The sequence below is a fragment of the Gopherus flavomarginatus genome, chromosome 3 (assembly GCF_025201925.1).
Source record: "Gopherus flavomarginatus isolate rGopFla2 chromosome 3, rGopFla2.mat.asm, whole genome shotgun sequence".
Classification (NCBI taxonomy): Eukaryota; Metazoa; Chordata; order Testudines; family Testudinidae; genus Gopherus; species Gopherus flavomarginatus.
Genome location: NC_066619.1, coordinates 84,685,327 through 84,707,512, shown reverse-complemented (window position 1 = coordinate 84,707,512; position 22,186 = coordinate 84,685,327). Strand labels below are relative to the sequence as shown.

At 42.2% G+C, this 22,186-nt stretch overlaps 1 protein-coding gene across 5 annotated transcripts in view; it reads left to right on the top strand.

The window, feature by feature from the left end:
* SYK (spleen associated tyrosine kinase) overlaps window positions 1-22,186 on the top strand; it is a 97,513-nt gene that overhangs the window by 19,125 nt on the left and 56,202 nt on the right. For 4 of the 5 annotated variants that reach the window (XR_007773391.1, XM_050945789.1, XM_050945786.1 and 1 more), the window contains exons 2-3: window positions 16,084-16,536; window positions 17,488-17,648. Coding sequence is in view for 4 of the 5 variants with exons in the window: in XM_050945789.1 (XP_050801746.1) it covers window positions 16,123-16,536; window positions 17,488-17,648 (575 nt within the window). In the remaining variant the exon portion in view is untranslated. Of the gene's footprint in view, window positions 1-15,701; window positions 15,789-16,083; window positions 16,537-17,487; window positions 17,649-22,186 lie in introns of all 5 variants that reach the window. The other variant, XM_050945787.1, reaches the window with a different exon arrangement.

Below are 22,186 nucleotides of genomic sequence, written 5' to 3'. Positions count from 1 at the left end.
GCTTTGATAGACAGAGGCCACAGCAGGGACTCAGCACAGTGCAGCGTGACAAGTGTAACGGAAAGCCAAAGAATCAAATGGATGCGCGTGGAGGGAGGGAGGGGGTACTGACAACTCCAGCTATCCCACAGTACCCGCAGTCTCCGAAAAGCATTTGCTTTCTTGGCTGAGCTCCCAATGCCTGGAGGGTCAGAAACATTGTCGCCAGTAGTTCAGGGAATATGTCATCAATTTCCTCCCCCCCTCAAAGAAAAGGGGAAAAAATTGTTTCTCTCCACTTTTCAGTGTCACTGTATGTCTACTGGATGCTTCTGGTAGATGGGGTGCTGCAGCGCTAAACAGCAGCATCCTCTCCCCTTCCTTCCCCGGTGGCAGATGGTACAGTACAAAATGACTGATAGCCATCCTCGTCATCATCCTGTGAGTGGTCCTGGCTGGCCTCGGTGAGGTCGGCCCGGGGTGCCTGGGTAAAAATGGGAATGCCTCCCTGTCTTTCCTGGCAGACAGTACAAAATGCTGGGTAACCGTCCTCATCATAGCAGCTGGAGCCCGAGTTCCATCAGCCCCACCCCCTCCTTTCGTGTCTAAAGAAAAGATTCTGTACTCCCTGGACTATCATAGCAGCGAGAGGCTACCTCCCCGTCATTTTGTCTCGCTAAAAAGTCAGTGTGTGTTATTTCTGCATTCTTTATTACTTCATCACACAAATGGAGGGACACTGTCACGGTAGCCCAGGAGGGGTGTGGGAGGAGGGAAGCAATGGGTGGGGTTGTTGCAAGGAACCCCATAGAATGGCATGCAGCTCATCATTTCTGCAGGATCTCTGGGGCTCTGACACAGAGCAGCTGTGCTCTCTGGCTCTCTAGTAGACTTGCCCCATATTCTAGGCAGGACTGACTCTATTTTTAGACAAAACATAAAGAAGGGAACGACCCGGGTAGTCATTCCCATTTTTGTCCATGCGCCCCCAGCCGACCTCAGCGAGGCCAGCCAGGAGCACTCATGACAGCAGCAGACGGTACAAAATGCTTGATAACCATCATCGCCAATTTCCAATTGCAAACGGTACAAAATGATTGAAAACCGTCATCTCATCGCCAATTTACAATGGCAGACAGTGCAATAGGGATGGTAACCATCTCTGCTACCTTGCAAAGTCAAATGAATGCTGCTGTGTAGCACTGCAATACCGCCTCTGTCAGCAGCATCCAGGACACATACGGTGACAGTGACAAAAGGCAAAACAGGCTCCATGCTTGCCATGCTATGGCTTCTGCCAGGGCAATCCAGGGAAAAAGGGCGCGAAATGATTGTCTGCCGTTGCTTTCACGGAGGAAGGATTGAGTGATGACATTTACCCAGAATCACCCGCGACACTGTTTTTGCCCCATCATGCATTGGGATCTCAACCCAGAATTCCAATGGGCGAGGGAGACTGCGGGAACTATGGGATAGCTACCCACAGTGCAACGCTCCAGAAATCGACGCTAGCCTCGGTACGTGGACGCACACCGCCGAAATAATGTGATTAGTGTGGCCGCGTGCACTCAACTTCATACAATCTGTTTTACAAAACCGGTTTATGTAAAATCGGAATAATCCCGTAGTGTAGACATACCCCTAGTGTCTCTCTTGCACTATCTGCCCCAAGTAGCTGCTGCTCACTTACAAGGTTCTCCCCCTCCCAGGCAGAGGTTTTTACAGTTCTGTTTCCTTTGGATCTTAGGCCCAGCCTGGAAACATCAGCCTGCTAATCTTAAGGGAGCAAGGCCCCGGGTGGGTAAGCACTTTCCAATTAATAGCCCACTCATTTTGTTCTTAAGGACCTTTGAATTATTTTTCCTGCTTCATCCCCTTCCCCCCCCAATATCTTTTTTTATAATCATTGTTTTGTTTCCCAAGAGGCCAGTACTGGCCAGTCTAGTCACACATTCCAATAGCTAGTGCAGAATCAGATGGAGTTATCTTAACAGCTAAATCACACATTTTATGAAATTGTTACAGATTAACTCTGTTGTCCGCAATAATCGATACTGCTTGTTGTCTGAGTGACCGTGAGTAAAACACCTCACTTGATAGCTTGGTTCTCACTGTGCTGTTTCATAGGTAGGGCAGTTTAGGGGTCAAGCACTGCAGCTAGCTCTAAAGTCACACGTTATGTGTTCCTGCCCTCTGTTATGGTACTTTTTTTTTTTCCTCCTTCTCACTTTGGCCCAAATACTTTCCCCTGTGAAAAGGCTAAGGATAGGATTGTGAGATGCTTACTCATGGTGAGTAGTGCCTAATGCCATGAGTAGACCATTGAAATAAATGGGACTACTTGTGGATAAAAGGTACTACTCCATGTGAGTAAGAGTGCCAGAATCCATCCCTAAGTAAATGGGCTTTGCACAGTATAGTTCCCTGGGGACTGGGGAAGACAGATCTTCCCTGGCTCTCGTCCACATTTGCCTGTGCACGGAGTTCTGGTCTGGTGTATCTACATTGTTATGCATCCCCTGGCCATTCCCTCACACCGCTCCTAGCCTGTCCTGGCATTGCCCATTACCCCCACTCTACACTAGTCTGGATAGAATCTTGGTAGGGTGCCAAGCAATGATTTCAAGGGAAACACACTGTGCTCCTACAGTGGTTTAGGAGGAGGGGTGAGATTTGTGCCATAATCAACTTCTTAATGGATTGTTGATCCTACCACTGTGTTTGAATCCCAGAAAGAAAGGCAAGTCAGTTATGTAGGAAACCACTATACAAAGAACAAATCCAGAGAGAGAAATTGTCTAGACTGAGCTTTGCATGTGCATTTTTGTACTGGTGCATATCTATACACCATTATATCAAACGTTTAAAAATTGTCACTTGACCTGAATATTCCTAACAATTCTTGAAGAAGAATTCAGGCAAACTGAAGAAACTCTTACTGAACTCTATCAAAGTTACTATATGACCTTGCAAACTCATGTCTAATTTGTGATTCTCTGCTATAGTTATGAATAAATGGATTATAAATATTAAAGAGGCCTATAAGGATTCTTGCTGTTATTTCTGTTATGACTGAGAAATCTTCAGCTTTTGTTTAATGGAGCTTCTTATTTTTGTGTACTTTAATAATCTTTTTCATCTTCTAAAAAATTAACAACTAATGCTATGTTCCTGAGGTCAGTTCTAGTATTCTGTCTTCAGCCATTCACAGTGCAGCTGTGCAGAGTATGTAGCTGTCTCTTGGTTAAACTATGTGGCTTTTGAGTGTCCACCAGCTGCAGTGAGAAATGGAAAGGTCTGTGAGATAAACATCTAAATGCAGAAAAGCAATGCACTGGTGACGTTATGAGAGTAACCAGTCAAATCCCAATAGGGTATTTCACAGACACTGTTATAAGAAACTTCCTGTTTCAAATATTATCTACATTAAACTTATGCATTTACTCATATAGAAAGCCTGTCCAGAATATAATTTTCATGGTTTTCAGTGCTATCCAGGTTGTAGAAGATTAAGGATACTGGATTCACACTGGACCAACTTATTCAGGGGAAATATTAGTTAGCTGGAGAGAAGTGGCTGTAGAGCTGCCTGAGAGAACAAGAGCTCATGTGAATGAGCTCCTTGTGGCTTGTATTTTTCACCTCTTGACCTGTGAGTGGCCTGTCTTCCTCATTCTGTGACCATGAAATCCTTGGGAGTTTCCACAGATCTGAGTCATAATTGAATGGGGAGACAGATCGTCACATCTTGGCCTAAAGAATGGGGAGACAGATCATCACATCTTGGCCTAAAGAATGAGACATAATTTTTACCTGGGAAGAGGGTTCTCCCTGCCCCAATCTCATTTGCACAGTATTAATATTCCTCATTCTTTCCTGGCTATGCTTCTGGATGGAGCTGTCACTGAGGAGATCTAGAGCAGACCCTCATCTGATATAAATTGGCATAACTCTATTAAAGTCAGTGGAGCTATATGAATATTCAGTAGCTGAGAATCTGGCCTGTAATCCTGTAATCCTGTGGTAATTAGTACTGAGGGAGATGGCAGGGGCACTGCCCCTTGGGGAGTCCTGTGCCACAAATGAGGATAGTTCTGCACAGTGCCTACTTTCTCTAGCCATTCAATGACTGGCTCTTGCACAGGTACACAAAGCTGGGGGGAAGGCTTCTTGTACCCTCTCTTCTCCTTGTACACCTGCACTGGGCCAGTCACAGTCTGATCCTAAGTATTCACTGGGAGGTTGCAAGAAGAAAGACAAACCAAAGAAGATTCAGTGCATCCTTCAACACCATTCCCCTGAGCTCAGTTATCTCTGTTGCCATATGATATTTGAGCCAGCTGGAATTCATGACTCTGTGCTGGGAATGGGGCTGCCACAGACCCTTTTATAATACTTAATGTGCGTGATAAAAATGCTATGTAAGGGCTAGGTAATATTATTCCCAGGTCAGTGCCCAGGCAGAAGTACCCCTTCAGAAGTAGCATATAGCTGCATAGCCCAAGAGCTTCTGCTCTCCAGTAGATGAGAAGCCTGTTTGACGGCTCTTGTGAGTTGCTCTCCTTCCCGACCAAGGCGAAGAATGTTTCCTTTCTCACCTCCTTTGAAAGATGCTTCTTGATGGAATGATATAGATTTAAAAATAACTTCAAATATTCCCTCCATCCCTGCAAAAAATCCAACAAGCTAGCAAAGTCTTGTTTCGTTTGTAGGTGTAGCAGAAGAGATGAGTCCTGGTTCTGAACTTACCATATATACTTGTTCATAAGGTGAATTTTTTTAGTAAAAAAGGGAAGCACCAGAGAAAGGGGTCGGCTTATGAACAGGATATAGAGAGGGAGAGATGGGACCAGGGCCACCCAGAGGATTCAGGGGGCCTGGGGCAAAGCGGGGGATCTGCGGTGCTTGTACTCATCTGGCGGCGGTCCAGGTTTTTGACGGCGGGGGCCCTTCACTCACTTCGCGTCTTTGGCAGCACTGAAGGGCCCCCCCGATGCCGAAATGCTGCCGAAGCCAGGGCTTGTGTGGCCTGGGGCAAACTGCCTCACTTGCTTCCCCCTCCCCCGGGTGGCCTTAGGTGGGACACAGCCCCTCCTGCCAACAGAGGGGGCAATGAGAGGCAATACAGCCAGCAGAGCCAGAAGGGAAGAGACAGGGCCAGTCTCTCCGCTTCTGGCCATGCTGCTCTCCCTCCAGCCTCCAAAGCAGCTGCAGCTCTGGGGATGGCATGCTGCAGCTGTGCCGCTCGTCCCTGCCCCCCAGAGCAGGCTGTGGCCATGCCGCCCAGCTTGCCCACTGGAACATGCTGCAGCTGCGCTGTCCAGCCTGCCGGAGCAGCTCCAGCCAGGCCAGGGACATCCTCCCCAGATAAGGTGGGAAGGGATAGGATGGGGAGAGTGTGGGGGTCCTGGACTAGGGATGGGGTCATGTGGGGGGTGGTTACAGGAGTTACTCGCCTGACTCCCAGCTCCTTCCCCCGCAAAAAAATTTCCCCACCAGTTGCTGTCCCGGTCCGTCAGGGTAAGCAGCTGGTGCACTGGGACACTTTTGTTTACGTAGGTTTACCTCCGTGCCTGCGGGTGCTCGAGGTAAACAAACCATCTTGGCCCACCAGCGGCTTATCCTGATGGCCCGGAAGCCAAAGTTTGCTGACCCCTGAATTATAGGGTCAGCTTATGAAAGGGTTATAAAAATTTTCCATTTTTACTTATCCATCTTGGGAGGGTCAGCTTATAAATGAACCGGCTTTTGATCAAGTATATACGTCAGTTTCCTTTCGGTTCATACTTTTTCCCCTTCATTTGAATTCCAACTAAGTCTTTTGTTTTATCTCGGGCTTTAACCATACTGGTGAAAGTGACTTGGAGAATCTCCCATTCTTGAATTTTTATGTTTAAAATGCACCTTTTACTAAATTGTATTAAACGCACGTACTTCATTTTCTAAAAAGAAACCAATTCAGTGACTAATTTGGAGTAGGAACTATACTGTGATTGTACAGCCAATCACTTCTTTTGCCCACAACAGTTCTCATCCTCCCAGCATATAGCATCTTCACTGAAAGGAGATCTCTCTTTTATCAGATACTAAAATCAGACAGGTAAGATCTGACTAAATCCTTGGAAAAATTACCGGAGTTGAATTTTCATAGAGATGGGGTTTCATAAATTCAGAATACTGACTCCTATTTATAGCTAAAAGTATTATGAGCTAAGAAATGTCAGTAACTGAAGTACTGCAGCACTAATAGATTTGTTTATTAATCCTGTGTGTTATCTGAAATTTCTGATGGATACCAAGAAAATACTGCCTTTATTTTTATTTAATTTTAGAACACCTTTATTGATTTTAAAACAGTAACATGGTCATGGCAAATGCAGAATAAGTAAAACAAGCTGCAGTTACTTTCATCAAATAATTCTGTCACTATTCTGTATCTATGGCAATTATATGAGAGAATAAATAACAGATATTTGCTGTGTTCTGGATGTGTTTTAGTAGCCAGGCGACATTTGGACATGTTTAGCTTTTCCTGAGCCACTGTGAAAATTATCACTTAGATGTGCCTATGTGAAATCCACTGCTTTGGGATTACATGTTTTTAGTTTTTCTTGAACCTCATCTGACAGAACTGGTTTAACTAGGTTTATATTTCTTGAAGCTTACTTGGAGTTTTCAGGTCCATATGAACACAGGAATTCCAAATGAATCTTCCAGTGAAACATGTCAGTTTAGTAAGAGAGTATATGTGGGGGGCTCGGCCCCAGAATAAAGTAAAGAGCGTTTCACGAATAGTAGCAGAACAAAAGGACCATTTCCGAGTGCTTGTGGAAATAAGCGCGCTGCCTGCTCTATACTTAGAGATATTTCTTATGCCAGTAGATCGCCACAAGGCAGATGGCTGATAGTGTCTGCTGGATCGAAAAGTCCAGGCAGATTGAGAGAAGGTTCTTGATCTGCCCATGTCTTTAATAATGTTCCCCAAACCTTAGTGAATTTCAAGGTCATGTGAAATCCCAAACCATGTATGTTTCAGCTGGCTTGTTGTTTCAAAGAGAGAGTTCTTGCCTTCCTTTTTGACCCTTGGCTTTGGTTCCTAATGCCCACTCTACCACTAGACTAGACTGCTCACATCCCAGTCAGCTGACACTCTAGCCCAGGGGTCAGCAACCTTTCAGAAGTGGTGTGCTAAGTCTTCATTTATTCACTCTAAGTTAAGGTTTCATGTGCCAGTAATACATTTTAATGTTTTTAGAAGGCGTCTTTCTATAAGTGTATAATATAACTAAACTGTTGTTGTATGTAAAGTGAATAAGGTTTTTAAAATGTTTAAGAAGCTTCATTTAAAATTTAAATTAAAATGCAGAGCCCCCCGGACTGGTGGCCAGGACCAGGGCAGTGTGAGTGCCACTGAAAATCACCTTGCGTGCCTCCTTCGGCACGCGTGCCATCGGTTGCCTACCCCTGCTCTAGCCACTCAGTTGAAACTCCTTTTGTCTTAGATGAGGCTGTGTGATTTATCTAGCCTTAATTAGTTAATTGAAGGGTGAGTTCAGAGCAACCGAGAGGTCCCCCATTCTTCCAGTCATTAGTACCTCTCAGTTTAACAGTACAAGGCAGCAAAAGGAAACTAGGGCTTTCGGGGTGGGCTGTAACTTGAGAACCCCTTGGTGAAATTACCCAAAATTTGGAAGTCTAGCACTCCCCCATGAGGCACATCAAATTTCATAGCAGTCTGGTTAAGCATTTGAATTTTAGAGCACTTGCAAGAGTTGGCTTTAAAGCATATAAAGCGGTGGGAATGGAAACCCTCTAGCTGTTTTTCTGTGTTGGTACAGGTGCAATATAAAAGAAATGTATATTTTCTTAAATACTGTTTTCAGCTGTAATAATTTGTCAACTTTATACAAAAGTGGAATTGCACAAAATTAATGAAAGTTACAACACATATTACCTACTTGTATTTGGAAGCTCTGTTGAGGAAGGTTTTACACACATGGTCTGGTATGTTTTCTTGTCATACAGAAAACCATGTTCTGAAATGAAAGAATGCAGAAATAAAGCTGTGCACAGGAAGATGCAGCCTTAAATGCTGATTATGCTCTGTGGTATCCTTTCCCTCTCAATTGTTTTACCTTCTACAAAGTTATATATTCATTAATCTTTTAATAACTTGCATTCCAAATCTTTTAAGAATGATGTATTTAAACAGCTAGTACAATGATATGTAATTTAATTGCCCACAGTAGTAGATGAAATTCTTTGCAGCTTGTTTCACATATCATTTTGCTTGGTTTTGATTATGTTGACATAATCCCCTATGTTGCCTGAGAGATTTCTTTAAAAGTCTTGAACTTTTGTTTGAATTATAAAGCTGATGAATGTGGGCCTTCATTTCCTTCTGATGAGCAGACATGATACCAGTCCTTACAGTCAATTAAATTACTTTTCCCCTTCTTTGCAAAAGAAAAGACAAGAAAAGGAGGCATCTATCTCCTTCTTAATTAATTGTTTTTTTTATATTCACTTGTATACAGTGGTGATATCTGTTTACTGCAAAATATTAAGCAGCATTTCCTCTGGTTCTTGTTTCTTAGACTCAAAGTACTCAATAGAAATGCAGTGTGTATAATGATTTTTCTTTGCAGTAGAGAGAAGTTAAATTGGATGAATAAGAGTTTATTTTGTTGAAAACCCAGGACTGAGCATGAGTAGTTCCAGGACCCAGCCAGGGATGCTGGAACCATTTGTATAGTGGGGGTGCCGAGAGCCATTGAACCAAACTGTAAACCCTGTATATGATGGAAACCATTTCAAGCCACAGGGTGCAGAAGCACCCCCTGCACCTCTAGTTCCAGCAACCACCAAATGGCCCAGTATACCATCTGGCCTGATCTACAGATGCACATGTGCTCCTGGGCATGTTTGCGGGACTGACTCCATTGGGAGTTGCTCTTGTTCCCCTGATCCAGCAAAGCACTTATACAAAAACTTACCATTAAGCATGGGATTAATCCCATTTACAGTACTTTGGTTTTCCTCTTTTGCTTAAAGTTGAGTATGTGCATATATGCTTTGCAGGGTCATGGTCATGCAGTGACTGGAGAGTTGAGCCATAGTTTGTATGAGTATATAGTGGTATTTCATTTAGCTTGTATTGGGATGAAACTGAAAGTGTGACATTTTGTATCTGAAACTAATACTGTGGTTCAAAAAGTGATATAAAGACTAGTTTGAATGTTTAATTGGAAAACTTCATTACATTTCAATAAGGTACATTATGACATATACAACATAAATGGTTGAGTGTATTCAAGTTACACCATAAGATACATTTTATAAGTTTATCAGCAGCTAATTTTAGATTTTTGGAGGGCAGGTGTTAATAAATCCTTCATTCCTATTCTAAGATGTATGGCCCCAGTTCGGCAAAGTATACAAACAAGTTCTTAAGTCCATCTCTCTTCATCAAAGCGCTTCAGCACATGCTCTAGTCTTCTTAACGGGACTTAAGCACATGCCTGAAGTTAATGACCTACATATGTGCTTTGCTGAATAGAGATGGCATAATGCTGAATAGAGATGGCTGAAGAAGGGCCTTGAGAATTAAGTGAGCTGCTGTATTCTGCAACTGTTGTAGACCCTTTTATCAATTTCAAGCAAAACCCGGTTAGGAACACATGACAATAGCCTACCCTGGATAAAATAGAGAGATAAATGACTGGTGAGATATGTATCACAAAGAAGCAGGTGGGCCTTCTGGTTAAGAAATATAAAGCAATAAGCATTCTTGACCGTTATTGCATCACTGGCCTCCATTATGAGAGAGGTAGTCAAGGGTGACCCGCAAATTCAGGCAGTCTCAAAAGTAACAGCTGTACTTCCTGAATAATAAGCATGTAGAAGCCACCAGCTAGATTCTCAAAATATTTTCTTCTACCGACAAGCAGCACCTCTATCTTGTTTGAGTTGAGTCTTAACTAGTTGTTTCTCATTCAGCTAATAAAATGTCTAGATAGATGGTCCATAATAGATTTATTTAAAAAGAAGCTAATGGTGTTGTGTGTCATCAGCACTGAAGGGAGAACAGACAGCAGCAAATTTATATTTTTAGTGATAATTAAAGTAACAGTTGCTTAAGCGTTTGTTGAACAAAGTTCCAAGATATTTTTCTTCTTTTTCCTTTAGTAGAAAATTGCTTTTACAAATTGTATGGTATGTTCTTTGGTTGCATAATTAATTTAAAGAAGATATATATCTATTATGGACCATATATATATATATATATATATATATATATATATATATATATATATATAAAAATAGGTATAAAAACATACTTGCTAGACAAAAAAATTTTGGGGACTTTGATACCATAAATCCCATAAATCTATTCAGGCTGCTAAAATAAAAGCCATAATTTATATCCATTGTTTTTATTGGCTTTTTTTTTTGGTTTTAATCATTCTAGAATCTTGTTCTTTATGAAGATCATGCTACATTGCCGTATCGAGATACGGCATATTGAATTTACATTTAGTACTGATTTTCACTGAGACTTAGGCTTCTAAATCACTTAGGCGTTCTTGGAAATTTTGGCTCTGTGACTGCTGCACAATTAATGTGACTGACTTCAGAATTCTTTACTACTTTTTAAGAGTAAAATGAGAGTTTTCTGAAACTTTCTTTTCATTAGGTTTCTGAATTAACAGCAGCATAGAAACTTGACATCATCATAGTGGCAGGCAGCCTTGACTTCTGTAGCCATTGGATCATGCCCTTAATTAACCAGGAAGCTCAGCATTGTCCATTCCCAAGCTAGGGTATTTTTTTGTTCTTTTCAAGCATGATGCTACTGGAAATGGTGCTGTCATGCATGCATATAAGATGAGGCAAAGACACTGGAAACAAGGTTTATGTATATTTGAGCTTGGAAATAAATCCTTATAAAATATACTAGAGTATTCTACTTTGTTTGTCCCCAAACTCTACAGCTGGCAATAATGTTACTGCAGTGTTTTGAGTTATCACTGCAGAACACCACACCATTCTTAACAAGGGAATCACATGGGCTTATTTTGGTTAGTCTTCTGATTTGTGAATGCTTGGAGTTAGCAGTACCACTATTTGGCAGTGGGGCAGTGCCATGTCAGATTCTGCTACATCACCACTCTGTCCGTTTCTCAGCTAACCACTGAGCAGCAGTGCTTTGTGAAGGGACTGAGGGTTTTGGAGAACGGGATGGGGATCAGGGCTGGGGCAAGGGGTTGGGGCATGGGAAGAAGCTCAAGTTTGCAAGCTCTGAGCGACGCTTATTTCAAGCGGCTCCCAGAAGCAGTAGCATGTCCCTTCTCCAGCTCCTATGCGTGGAGTGGCCCTGAGCCTGCTAGAGCGCCGGAGTCGGACCATGCCGCTGCTTCCACATGGTGTGGCCCCCTGACCTGGCACCCCCAGCTGGAGCTCACAGGCCGGCTTAAAACGACTCATGGGCCGGATCCAACCCATGGGCCATAGTTTGCCGACCCCTGCCCTAGGTCCTTGAACGATTGCCTCTTGTCCTACCTAACAGCCTGCTAATTATGCTCTGCTTATTTTGATGCCTGTAGGCAGAGACAAGGTCACTCAAGGGTCTTTGGCTGAACCAGCTCTTGGAAGAGTCCATTGCTGGCTGCTTTACCTCTGTTAGTTCTATTTAGTTAAGTAGACTTATAGCTGACACCTTCTGGGGGCACTTCCCTTTTGTTTTTCTCATTCCTCTGACAAGTCTGTAACTCACTGTTTTGGTAGTGTGGTGTGTTTTTGATGCTATTAGTCTTCTTTATATTTAGTTTAATCATATAAACAGTTGAAATAAATATTATAAGCAGGGGTTATTCCTGGAAACTCTTGTTAGTGCTAATGGAAATTACAACCCCTAAGTGCAAATGGGTGTTCATCCAATTTTTCAGTTTAGAGCATTTTTAGTGTAAAATAGTTATAGCTTTGTTTTAGATAATTATTTTTAAGAAATGAAAATTTGCCCTTCAACCCTCCTATATAGTTATAAATCCTAGTGTGTTTATTCTAACACAGAATTCTTTATAACAAGCAAATAATGGATTATATACGTGTTTGGCTTATATTTGTCTGCTGTAGCCTGTTATAACTAAAACAACTATGTCTGTGGATCGGAAACCACTTGAGACAATCTGGTGCCCCAGCAGTTCGGAGCCATCCCCAGTCCACAGCGCCTATATTGTGCGATAGGGTGCGATGACAGCTACAGCAGTCACCAGCAGTGTGGGAGGTTGGGGGTGGAGGGTGTCTGGGAAAAGCAGGGGGTGCCTGGTGGATGCTTGCAGGAGACTGGGGGGATTGTGTGGGAGGTGGGGGTATTTGGAGGAAGCACATGGTGCGTGGGAGGGGGGTTGTGTGGGAGGTGGAGAAGCAGAGTTACCTCTGATTCATTCTCCCCTCCTCCCCCCGCTCACATCCCTGTCAGGAGCAGGTACCAGGTGCCCAGCTGCCCTTGTCTCATAGCTGCTGAGCCCAGAAAAATTGGAGGCACTTCCCCATTGCTGCTTCCCGCCCTCAAATCTAGCACTTCGCAGTGTGTGTGTGCAGGGGCCTTTCCAGTTTGTCTGACATGAACAGACTACACCACTGCAGTTCCAGGAGGATCTACATGGGGCCTTTAAAGCACTATGTGTTAAGGTGTTCTGTAATTCATATTTCCATAGACCGGTTTGTGGCACCCCGTAAAATCACTTCTCCCAGAAATCTGCTGCCTGAGGCAGCTGCCTAGTTTGCCTATAGCTAGAGTGGTCTCTGCTGTAGATAGCAAGAAAGAAACCTTCATATACTTTAAAGCACAAGATAAAATTCAAATTTACTTTTGCTCTATTTTATTTACCCTACATTTCCTTTCATTTTTTCATCCTAATTTGTTTTATTTTTCCATGTTGTATATATCATGTTTCCCAGAACATAAATGTATTTTAATAACTGCACAGTGAATTCAGAAAGCAGGCTCTGCCATTGGTTTAATGAACCTGAAGTATAACAAATACAGCAAGAGTGGGAAGCAAATATATTGTTGAAATGACAAATCACATAAGAAGATCAACTTAAGCATCTATTAACCTAAATGTCTGTTTACTGAATGCATTATATGAGAGTGACTTCACATATTGACTGTTAGGAGCTTTGGGTCTATCATTAGATGCCCAATGGATTCAATTCATTTGAAGAAAAGCTTTCATAGTTTTCATCTTGTGCAGACAGTCTTAGCCTTGTGAATAGTTATTTTGTATGGAATCAATGTTCGATATCCCTTATACATCACCATTTATTTTGGTCTTAACTGAATTCTCAATTTTCATTGGTGATTTTATGCCATTTTAATTTTTTTTAATTCTTTCATATTTAATGCATAAAAACTGTATTAATAGATTAAGATTGAGAACATAAACGTCCAGACACCAGGCTGTTCAGAAGTGTAGGGAACCTGCCAGCACTGTGGGTGACCAAAAATCCCATGCAAGGTTTAAGTAGAGGTGTGTAGCAAGTGATTCTCTTAAACTCCAGGTAGTAAATACTGTGCTGCATGTCACTATGGCCACGTCCAGACTAGGAGAGGAAAATCGATCTTAGATACGCAACTTCAGCTACGTGAATAACGTAGCTGAAGTCGAATTTCTAAGATCGAGTTACTCACCCGTCCAGACGGCGCGGGATCGATATCCGCGGCTCTCCGTGTCGATTCCGGAACTCTGTTCGGGTTGATGGAGTTCCGGAATCGATGTAAGCGCGCTCGGGGATCGATACATCGCATCCAGACTAGACGTGATATATCGATCCCCGAGCAATCGATTTTAACCTACCGATACAGCGGGTTAGTCTGGACGTGGGCTATGCTGTGTGGGGTTACAGTAGCTCTATAGCTCCAGCGTGCCCCTTTCCTGGCACAAAGTGAAGACAAGATTCACATAGCAACAGATCTCCTGGCCCTAGTCCCAGGCCCAATCCCATATGTGTCCTGAACCCTGTTATGCAAGGGCTGCAGACCCCCTGTAAAGACTCCCTAGAATCCTATCCCTTCCCTTTGACACTGAAACCATACTAGTTCTGCTGCTGGGGATCCTGCACAGCAACAGAGTTAGGAATCACTCTTCTCTGAGTTCTAGTCTACATGTAAAAATTACAATGACCTACCTACATCACTCAGGACGGTGAAAAATTTTGACACGTAGGTCAACCTAATCCCCCGGTATATATGTGGCTAGGTCAACAGGAGAGTTCATCCATCAGCCTAGCTACTGTCTCTTGGAGAATTGGATCAACTAAATTGACAGAAAAACACTTTCTGTGGTGTAGATGTAGGAAGCACCTATAACAGCTTCATGTGGCACTATAACAGCACAGCTTCAGGGATGTGGTTGTGATGTTGTAGTGGCTGTACTATAGACACGGCCTAAAGAAAAGGATGTACAGCATTCATGCAGCATGCTATCACCAGTAAATTATAACCATTTCATTTCACAACTGGTTTTTTTATACTTAACAAAACATCCCTTCTTCACTGAGGTTGTAGTCTCTAAACAAAATCATTTTCTTATTAATGAATGTGGGAAAATATGTGGGAAACATTTTCTTAATAAGTTCCTCTCTTCATGCCTGGTTATCTCAGAAGCAGCCACACTACATTTCTATATCTTACATTTGGGTTGAAAATAAGTATATAAAAATTAGCTGAAAGGATATATATTATCTGAAAATTGTAAGCACCTGAAAATAGGAACTTGGATGAAAGAGTCTCATGAAATCATAACCACAGCTGCAGTGCTATAAAAAGACATGTTTGGTCATGTCATATATAGTCTACTGCTAGTTTAAAAAGTGCAACACTTAGTTTGTGGTCCCTTATAGTGGAACAAAGTGGAAGTGAAAAGTGGGAGGTGTCTTTCTGCATCTGTAATCTTGAATATTCTTCTGTAGATGTCACAGTCCAGTAGGATCCACAGATGGTATCTTTGAACTGGCCAGAAATAACCTGGCACAGCAGGGTCCAAAATAATGCAATAGGCTGGTCTACCTTAGTCTATAAAATCCACTGCTTATTTGTAGACAGACTAGTAAAGCTATAAAACAGCATCCCAGTGTAAATACTGTGGATTAAACATGGAGTCAAATTCTCAGTTGGTGTACGTTTGTCAGCATTACTCCATCAACTTCAGCATGGCCCATTGTTTCTACTTCTAACAAACACTAGCTTTTTAAAACTGAAACATTGTATCAAGTGAATACTATTAATGAATTGTTTAAACAGCAAGAACCAAAATCTGCCCTCAGTTACATGCATAAACACCAGTTTAAAACTATGGGGGCGTCTCACAAATATGTCTGAAGGCAGAATTTGGTCCTTTGTTATTATGAGTGTCCTTTGGCTTATTTTAAGAAAAAATTATTACTGCTTTAATTTAAAAAAATATCATGATTCTGTCAATACAGATTTGAAGTATTTGCATTTGATGTGCAAAAGGAAAACAGTTATTCAAATATAACATCTGTATGTTGCTATATATAAACATAAGTTATCCCCCATATTCAGTAATCTTGTACTCTAAAACTCAAAGTGCTCAGCTTTCTTTCAGATGATGAGTTCATGATGCATGTGCAAGACTTAGTAGTTTCAATGTAGTAATTTTATTAAAATATATACACAAATGGCATCCTTCATGCAGGTTCAGAGGCCAGACAAAATTGTTCGGAGGGCCTAGCCACTCCCAGGACACGCATTGCATACGTGGACTTCATGCCATTGGTCAAGGGTATGTTCTGCCATCATCCCATATACAGATTGCCCTTTGAGTTCGATGGGAGGTTTGCATGAAATATTGCAGGAAATATCCTTGTGCCTTTTTGGTCCAAAAAATGGTAATCTCATGTCTGTGTAGTACAGTGACAAAACAGTTAGGACCCCATCCTGCTCCTGTTGAAGCCAATGGCAAAACTCCCTTTGACTTAAATGGGGAAGGATTATTAGAAAATTCCTCAAAGTGTTGTCTTTTGTCTTTTTCCAGTGGATGCTTATTTTTCCTTCCTTCCTTTATTTTTTTATTATAGGTACAAAACCTTAGTCCTTGCTGATCAAAAGGAAAAGCCATGGCCACCAACATGGCTAACAATGCTAACCATCTGCCCTACTTTTTTGGCAATATTACACGTGAAGAAGCAGAAGATTACCTGCTGCAAGGAGGGCTGAGTGATGGACTATATCTGTTGCGCCAGAGTCGAAACTACCTTGGTGGCTTTGCTTTGTCCCTGGCACATGGAAGGAAGGTTCATCATTACACAATTGAAAGAGAGCTGAGTGGCTCTTATGCCATTGCAGGAGGGAAGTCACATATGAGTCCTGCTGAACTCATTAACTATCACTCAGAAGAAGCTGATGGTCTTATTTGTCTACTGAGGAGACCTTACAACCGGCCACCAGGTGTTGAGCCAAAAACAGGACCATTTGAGGATTTAAAAGAGAACCTTATCAGGGAATATGTCAAACAAACTTGGAACCTACAGGTAAATGCAATCCCATTTCTGCAATACAGATGCTTCACTCTGAATTTTTAAAAAGTCAGTATTATATGGGTTCCAACCCAGCCTTTTTTTTCCAGTACATTGTATTAACTTGGCCATAAATGTATTTTTTCCTGAAATGTGGCAGTTTATCATTTATTTTTTAAGTGTTATAAGACCAAGTCTCTCATTGCATCTCTCTACACCAATCAGGATTGAAAACAAACCAAAAAATAGGTAATAGTTAACTGTTAAACAAACACACTTTTTTTTTTTAAAGGAAAGTTGTTGTATACAGAGTGTATGTTTATGCTTGGCGTGCAAGTTATTTTGTGTTGCATCCTACCCTCCTGGCCTGCTTTCTTTGTATGTCTGTTTAGATTGTATGCAATTTAGAACAGGAACTTGTCTTCCTACATGGCTGTGAGTTTAAGCACAGCATTTTTATACCAAAAGCCTTAGTCTGTTGGTCTGTGAAATCCCATTTGAACCAGTATAGGCAAGCCACCCTAAGGGGCAGTACACCACTAGACTTGTTGACAGGTTCAGTGACTAGCCTTAATCATGTGGCATGCCCCACAGTTTTAGTTTCTAGGGGAGCTGTGATAACTCTCCACCTACTGGAGTTCCAAAGAACTACTAACCCAAAATGATACATAAACCATTCATAAACATATACAACACAGTGTCCCAAAGATACCTTATCACAAACATAAACCCCAGATATCTGAATTTCAGAGTGTCTGTCTGAATTTAGTTTCTGCCCTAGGAGTCCAAAACTTTTATAGTAATCTAATTAATTTTATCTAAAACTTTGATTATCCACAGAGTTTGGATGTGTCTCTCACAGTAATGGCATTTACTATAATGTTGTGTGTGTTGAGTTTTGTTTTGTTTTTTGCACTGTAACAGAAAACAGTATAACTGACCTTCTGTGCTTTGCCCACTCTGCAGGGTAATGCCCTCGAACAAGCTATTATTAGTCAAAAACCACAGCTGGAGAAGCTGATTGCCACTACTGCCCATGAGAAGATGCCTTGGTTCCATGGGAAGATCTCTAGGGAAGAATCAGAGCACCGTGTTCTTTTAGGGATAAGGACCAATGGAAAATTTTTGTGAGTACTTTCATCTTCAGCACTGGTAGTTGCCACCATGATTGCTGCAACTTTTCCATAACTAAATCATGAATGAGACTGTGAGAAAGGAGTTGGATCATTCACTGTGGGAAAGCCCAGTGCAGTGTGACATTCATTGCTACTAACCATTCCAAAGCTAAGCAGATGTCTTCGAGATTAGTTTTTCCCCTTTACTCAAATTAAAATATAGAGTGAAAGCAGGGATCATGTTTTGTTCAAGCAGACATTGAGGTTAAATCTGTATGAAGCAGCAGAGGAATTCAGAGTGCCAAAAAATTCCATTCAGCTTTATATTATGAGTGAAGGTATAGTATTGAATGTGATATCAAAGAAATACAAAATACTAGTAAACAACGTTAACATTTAGTATCCATAATTATTTGTTTTTCAAAGAGGCAATAACAATACTTTGTTCTGCAACTAAGTAGGAGCAAGAATGTAATTAAATAATGCTACTTTTACTTTATCGTTCCATTCTGTGTCTACTTCTCTATCCACTCATATGACTCCTCTACTGTTTACCTGATCACAAACAAGACATTTTGGATAATGATTAATCAGAGCCAGTTTATCAAGAGAAGAGGTGAGCTGAAAATTTTCCGGTGGGACAGTTTTCTCTTGGAAAATGCTAATTTGACTCAATCAAAACATTTTGTGGGTTGAAGTCAATCCGGAATTACAAATTGTTCTGGTGCCTCAGAAAATGCATTTTCGGATTAATTTACTATTCATCAAACAAACTTTGTCTAGCTGTAGTCACAGTTCCCTCCTTGCTCTGCTCCTGGACCAATGCAGCTATACACTGTAAACTAGACAAAGGGCAAAGTGACAATCTAGCCCTGAGTCATTTTCCTGGTTCCTGTAATAATTTCCCCAATATGTGTTTTCCACGGTAGAAGTTGAGAAATAAACCACTGCTTTATTAAACAGGAACTCCAAAACTTCTGAGAATGATAGAAAGGAAACAAAGCTTCAGGTTACAGGTCACACACATCACATAAATACTCCTTACCAAACAACAGTGTATAGCAATGTGCATTATAAGATTCTACCATGTAGTTATAGACCATGTACTGTAAGCACTTCTTTCTGTGACAGTAGCTGCTCTGAAACAGATTACATGGTTTTTTCTCTTGCTGGTACAGACAAGACAAACTTGGCAGCTATATGAAATGTAGAATTTCTGTGCCTTCTCAATAGGCGTTATCATCTTTTTCCTGCTATTTCTTGGAATTACCTTCATATGTGGTCTGAGTTAAGATATGCAACTGAGCATCTCCAACAGCCTGCTTGTGGAAGCTGTCTTTGTTTTCTGTAATCTGTACACACATCATGGAAGCAGCTTCCAAAGCAGAAGAAGCCTAACAACAAACAGAAGAAGGTGCAAGAGCTGTCCTTCCTGAAACACATCTTTGTCTTCTGTGGAGATAAGTGCTTTCTGGTCACTGTGAACATCTGCTATTCCCAGTAGGTGTTGGGCAGTTATGGCTTCAGCTTGTCTGAGATGATTCTCAGCGGCTTTATGGAAGAACCTGAACTCAGTACACAGCTTAGTGTAACGGGGTTCACTGACCACTCTGGCGCCTCCTACCGTCTATCATGTGAATTAGCTCTGCATGTCAGTTCACCCTCTTCAGGTGGTGCCTCGCCCCTGTCACTCCTGCTCTAGGACCCACGTCTCTCCAAAGTCCGCAGCCATGCCACACACTGTGCTTCCCCCCATTCTGGGGGACCTGCAGTCCACTGTTCAGCCACTTCCCTTAGTGGCTACTGCAGTGAATTGTCTGGCCACTTCCTCATGGCCCCAGTATCCTTTTTGCCTTTGCCTCAAGGCCTTGGCCTGCAAACCCCAGCAGCCAGCCAGGAGCTGTCTCTCGCTCCCTGGGTCCCTGCTTGCAGCACTGCACTGTCCAGGGTACTGACAGTTCTCTCAGCCCTCCAGAGACAGTCCTTCCTCCTTGGGCTCCCAGCAGAGAACTGTCTTCCTCTGCCCTGCAGCTCCCTTTTTATATAGGCCTGCTTGCCCCTGATTGGCTGCCTCCTGCATGGCCTCCCTAGGGCTCTATTAATCCCTTAGAGCCCAGAGTGGGGCAGGCACCCCATTACACTTAGCAAGGAGGAAGTTGACTTGGTATAGCAGAGACCTGAAGTCAACATGAAATTAGAAGAGAAGGAGGTTGAAAAAAGCTAGGGTTTGGTAGAAGTAAAGTATGTCAAGGGTTTCCAGCACACTATCCCATTCAGTAGTAGGCTTGAGTCACTTGCTGTCATCTGATTTCTCAAACCATTCTGGCCTTCCCTTTAAAAAATAAAGTAGCTAAGACTGGAGGATTCCTAGTGCTGCTGCATGCTCTTTTGCAATTGTCTCTAGAGCTTATTCACTCAAGAAATCTGCCCGAGTCCTGACCAACTTTGCACTTTCTACATCTCTTGATTCAGTGTCCAATAACAGAGTCTGAGTCTGAATAAACACCTAAAATCCCTTCAGGAGTATCTCATGGGAGGACTGGTGTTATCAAACCTGGAAAGTTTTCATTGCTATGAAATATGAAGATGATCAAGAAAGACGACTTTTAAAGGGCTCCCCTTAGTATTGAGGAATGACAGGTGAGAGAAGGCTCTCCTATCCCGTTTAAATTCAGAAGATTATAGATACCACCAGAACTCAAGTACTCTGCCCCCAGAACAAGCAGATAGCTGTGGGTAGTTTGGGTTAGGAATTCTGAAAGGTCATTTTATGCTCCTATCTGTTCAGAAAATGTAATCACATTTACTGCAGGCTTTGTCTTCAGAAGCTGAGTGGAAGAAGATTCTTATGCTCTAGAAAGGAAACAGTCTGTCCAGTGATTTTGTTGCTGGAGTAGTTTAGTGCTTCTCTGGTTCTTTGTGTTTATTTTGCAGTCAAGATTCCTGCTTCCTTGATGGACAGAACAGAATTAACCATGGCGGGAAAATTCCCTAGCAGAGGAGACCTCCTCTCACAGGTCTGCTCTTCTTCTTTACCTTGGTACACTGTGATCTAATGGCAGAACACGGAGTAGTGCTGGTTCAGAGATGAGGGTTTTTTGAAAGAGTTTGCTGTCTGTCATACAGAGGATTGCACTTGACTTCCCTTGCCTATTCCTGGATTAGCAATACCTTTTCCAGTGAGACATTCTGAACGCGGCTGGATGTGTATTCCTGCTTCTCCCAGAATGTTCATTTTTTTTTACTTGTCTGGTTTCTAAAAAGGTCTCTGAATCAAGTTGGTGCGAGTCCACCTCAGCCATTTCATCTATACATGATCCCATCAAGACAGAGAAATGATTCTCCTCCCTATATTCAAAAGCTTTTTTGGCCTCTTCTTTTGAGGAGACCTAGGCATTGACCATTGGTTCTTCAGTAGACCCTACCATTGGTTTTCCAGGTGTTGGTAGAACCCATTCAAAGCTTTAGGAGCCATATCTTTAGAAACTGTAGGTACCTAAGGCCTGATCTACACTGTGGGGGAGGGGGCAGGGATCGATCTAAGTTATGCAACTTCAGCGACGTGAATAACGGCGGTCCATTTATCACATCTTCACTAGACGCGATAAATCGACCCCAGCTGGATCAATTGCTCCGGAGGTAAGTGTAGACATGCCTTGAGAGTGATACATAAGAACTTCTTTCTCTTTAGGGAGAATTTTTAAGTTACTGTCAATGTAGCTTGCAGAATGGGGGAAGATGTGTCCTACTAATTTCTTATCTTCAGTTCTGAGGTTTGGTGGGGCGGGGGAGGGTTCCCCTGCATCCTCTACCCCAAGGCAATCCATTTAGTGTCAATTAACCTCTTGTTTTAAATGTTATGTTGCAATGTCTCTTTGCAGCAGAGATGAGTGAGATCAGAAATTTTACATAAATCATGCTTGTAGTTTATTAAAAAAAAAAGTTAACAATTTTTTTGAGATTATAACAAGGGAAAGAAGGCTACTAGTGGATTAAGGATTATTTCCCATTACCTTAAGGCCAGGCCACGCAGCTACATCCAGAATTGTGAAGTCCCACATAAGTACAGTGATTTCATTGGCTCAGTGAATAGGAGGTTCTGCCTCTGGAATTTGTAAAGTGGCATCTCTGAGGTGTTTTCACATGCACTTTTAGGTTATGTCTACACTAGAGACTTTACAGTAGCACCTCTCTCATGAGCTGCTGTAAGGTCTCCCACGTAGTCGCTCTGTGCCAACGGGAGAGAGCTCTCTCACTTCGATATAATTAAACAACCCACAATGAGCAGCGGTAGCTATGTCAGTGTGAGATGCTCTCCCGCTGACGTAGTGCTGTCAACACCAGTGCTTTGGTCAGTGTAATTTATGTTGCTCGGGGGGGAAGGGGGGATGTTTTTCACATCCATGACTGACAAAAGTGCTAGTATAGACATAGCCTTAGTTGGCTTTGTCATTCCCTTCTGAAACTTATTGGCCATTAGGTGCTCCAAATGCCGTAAGACATACTTACCTTCTTTGGCTCATTGCTTGTAACAGCCACTGTCTATAAAT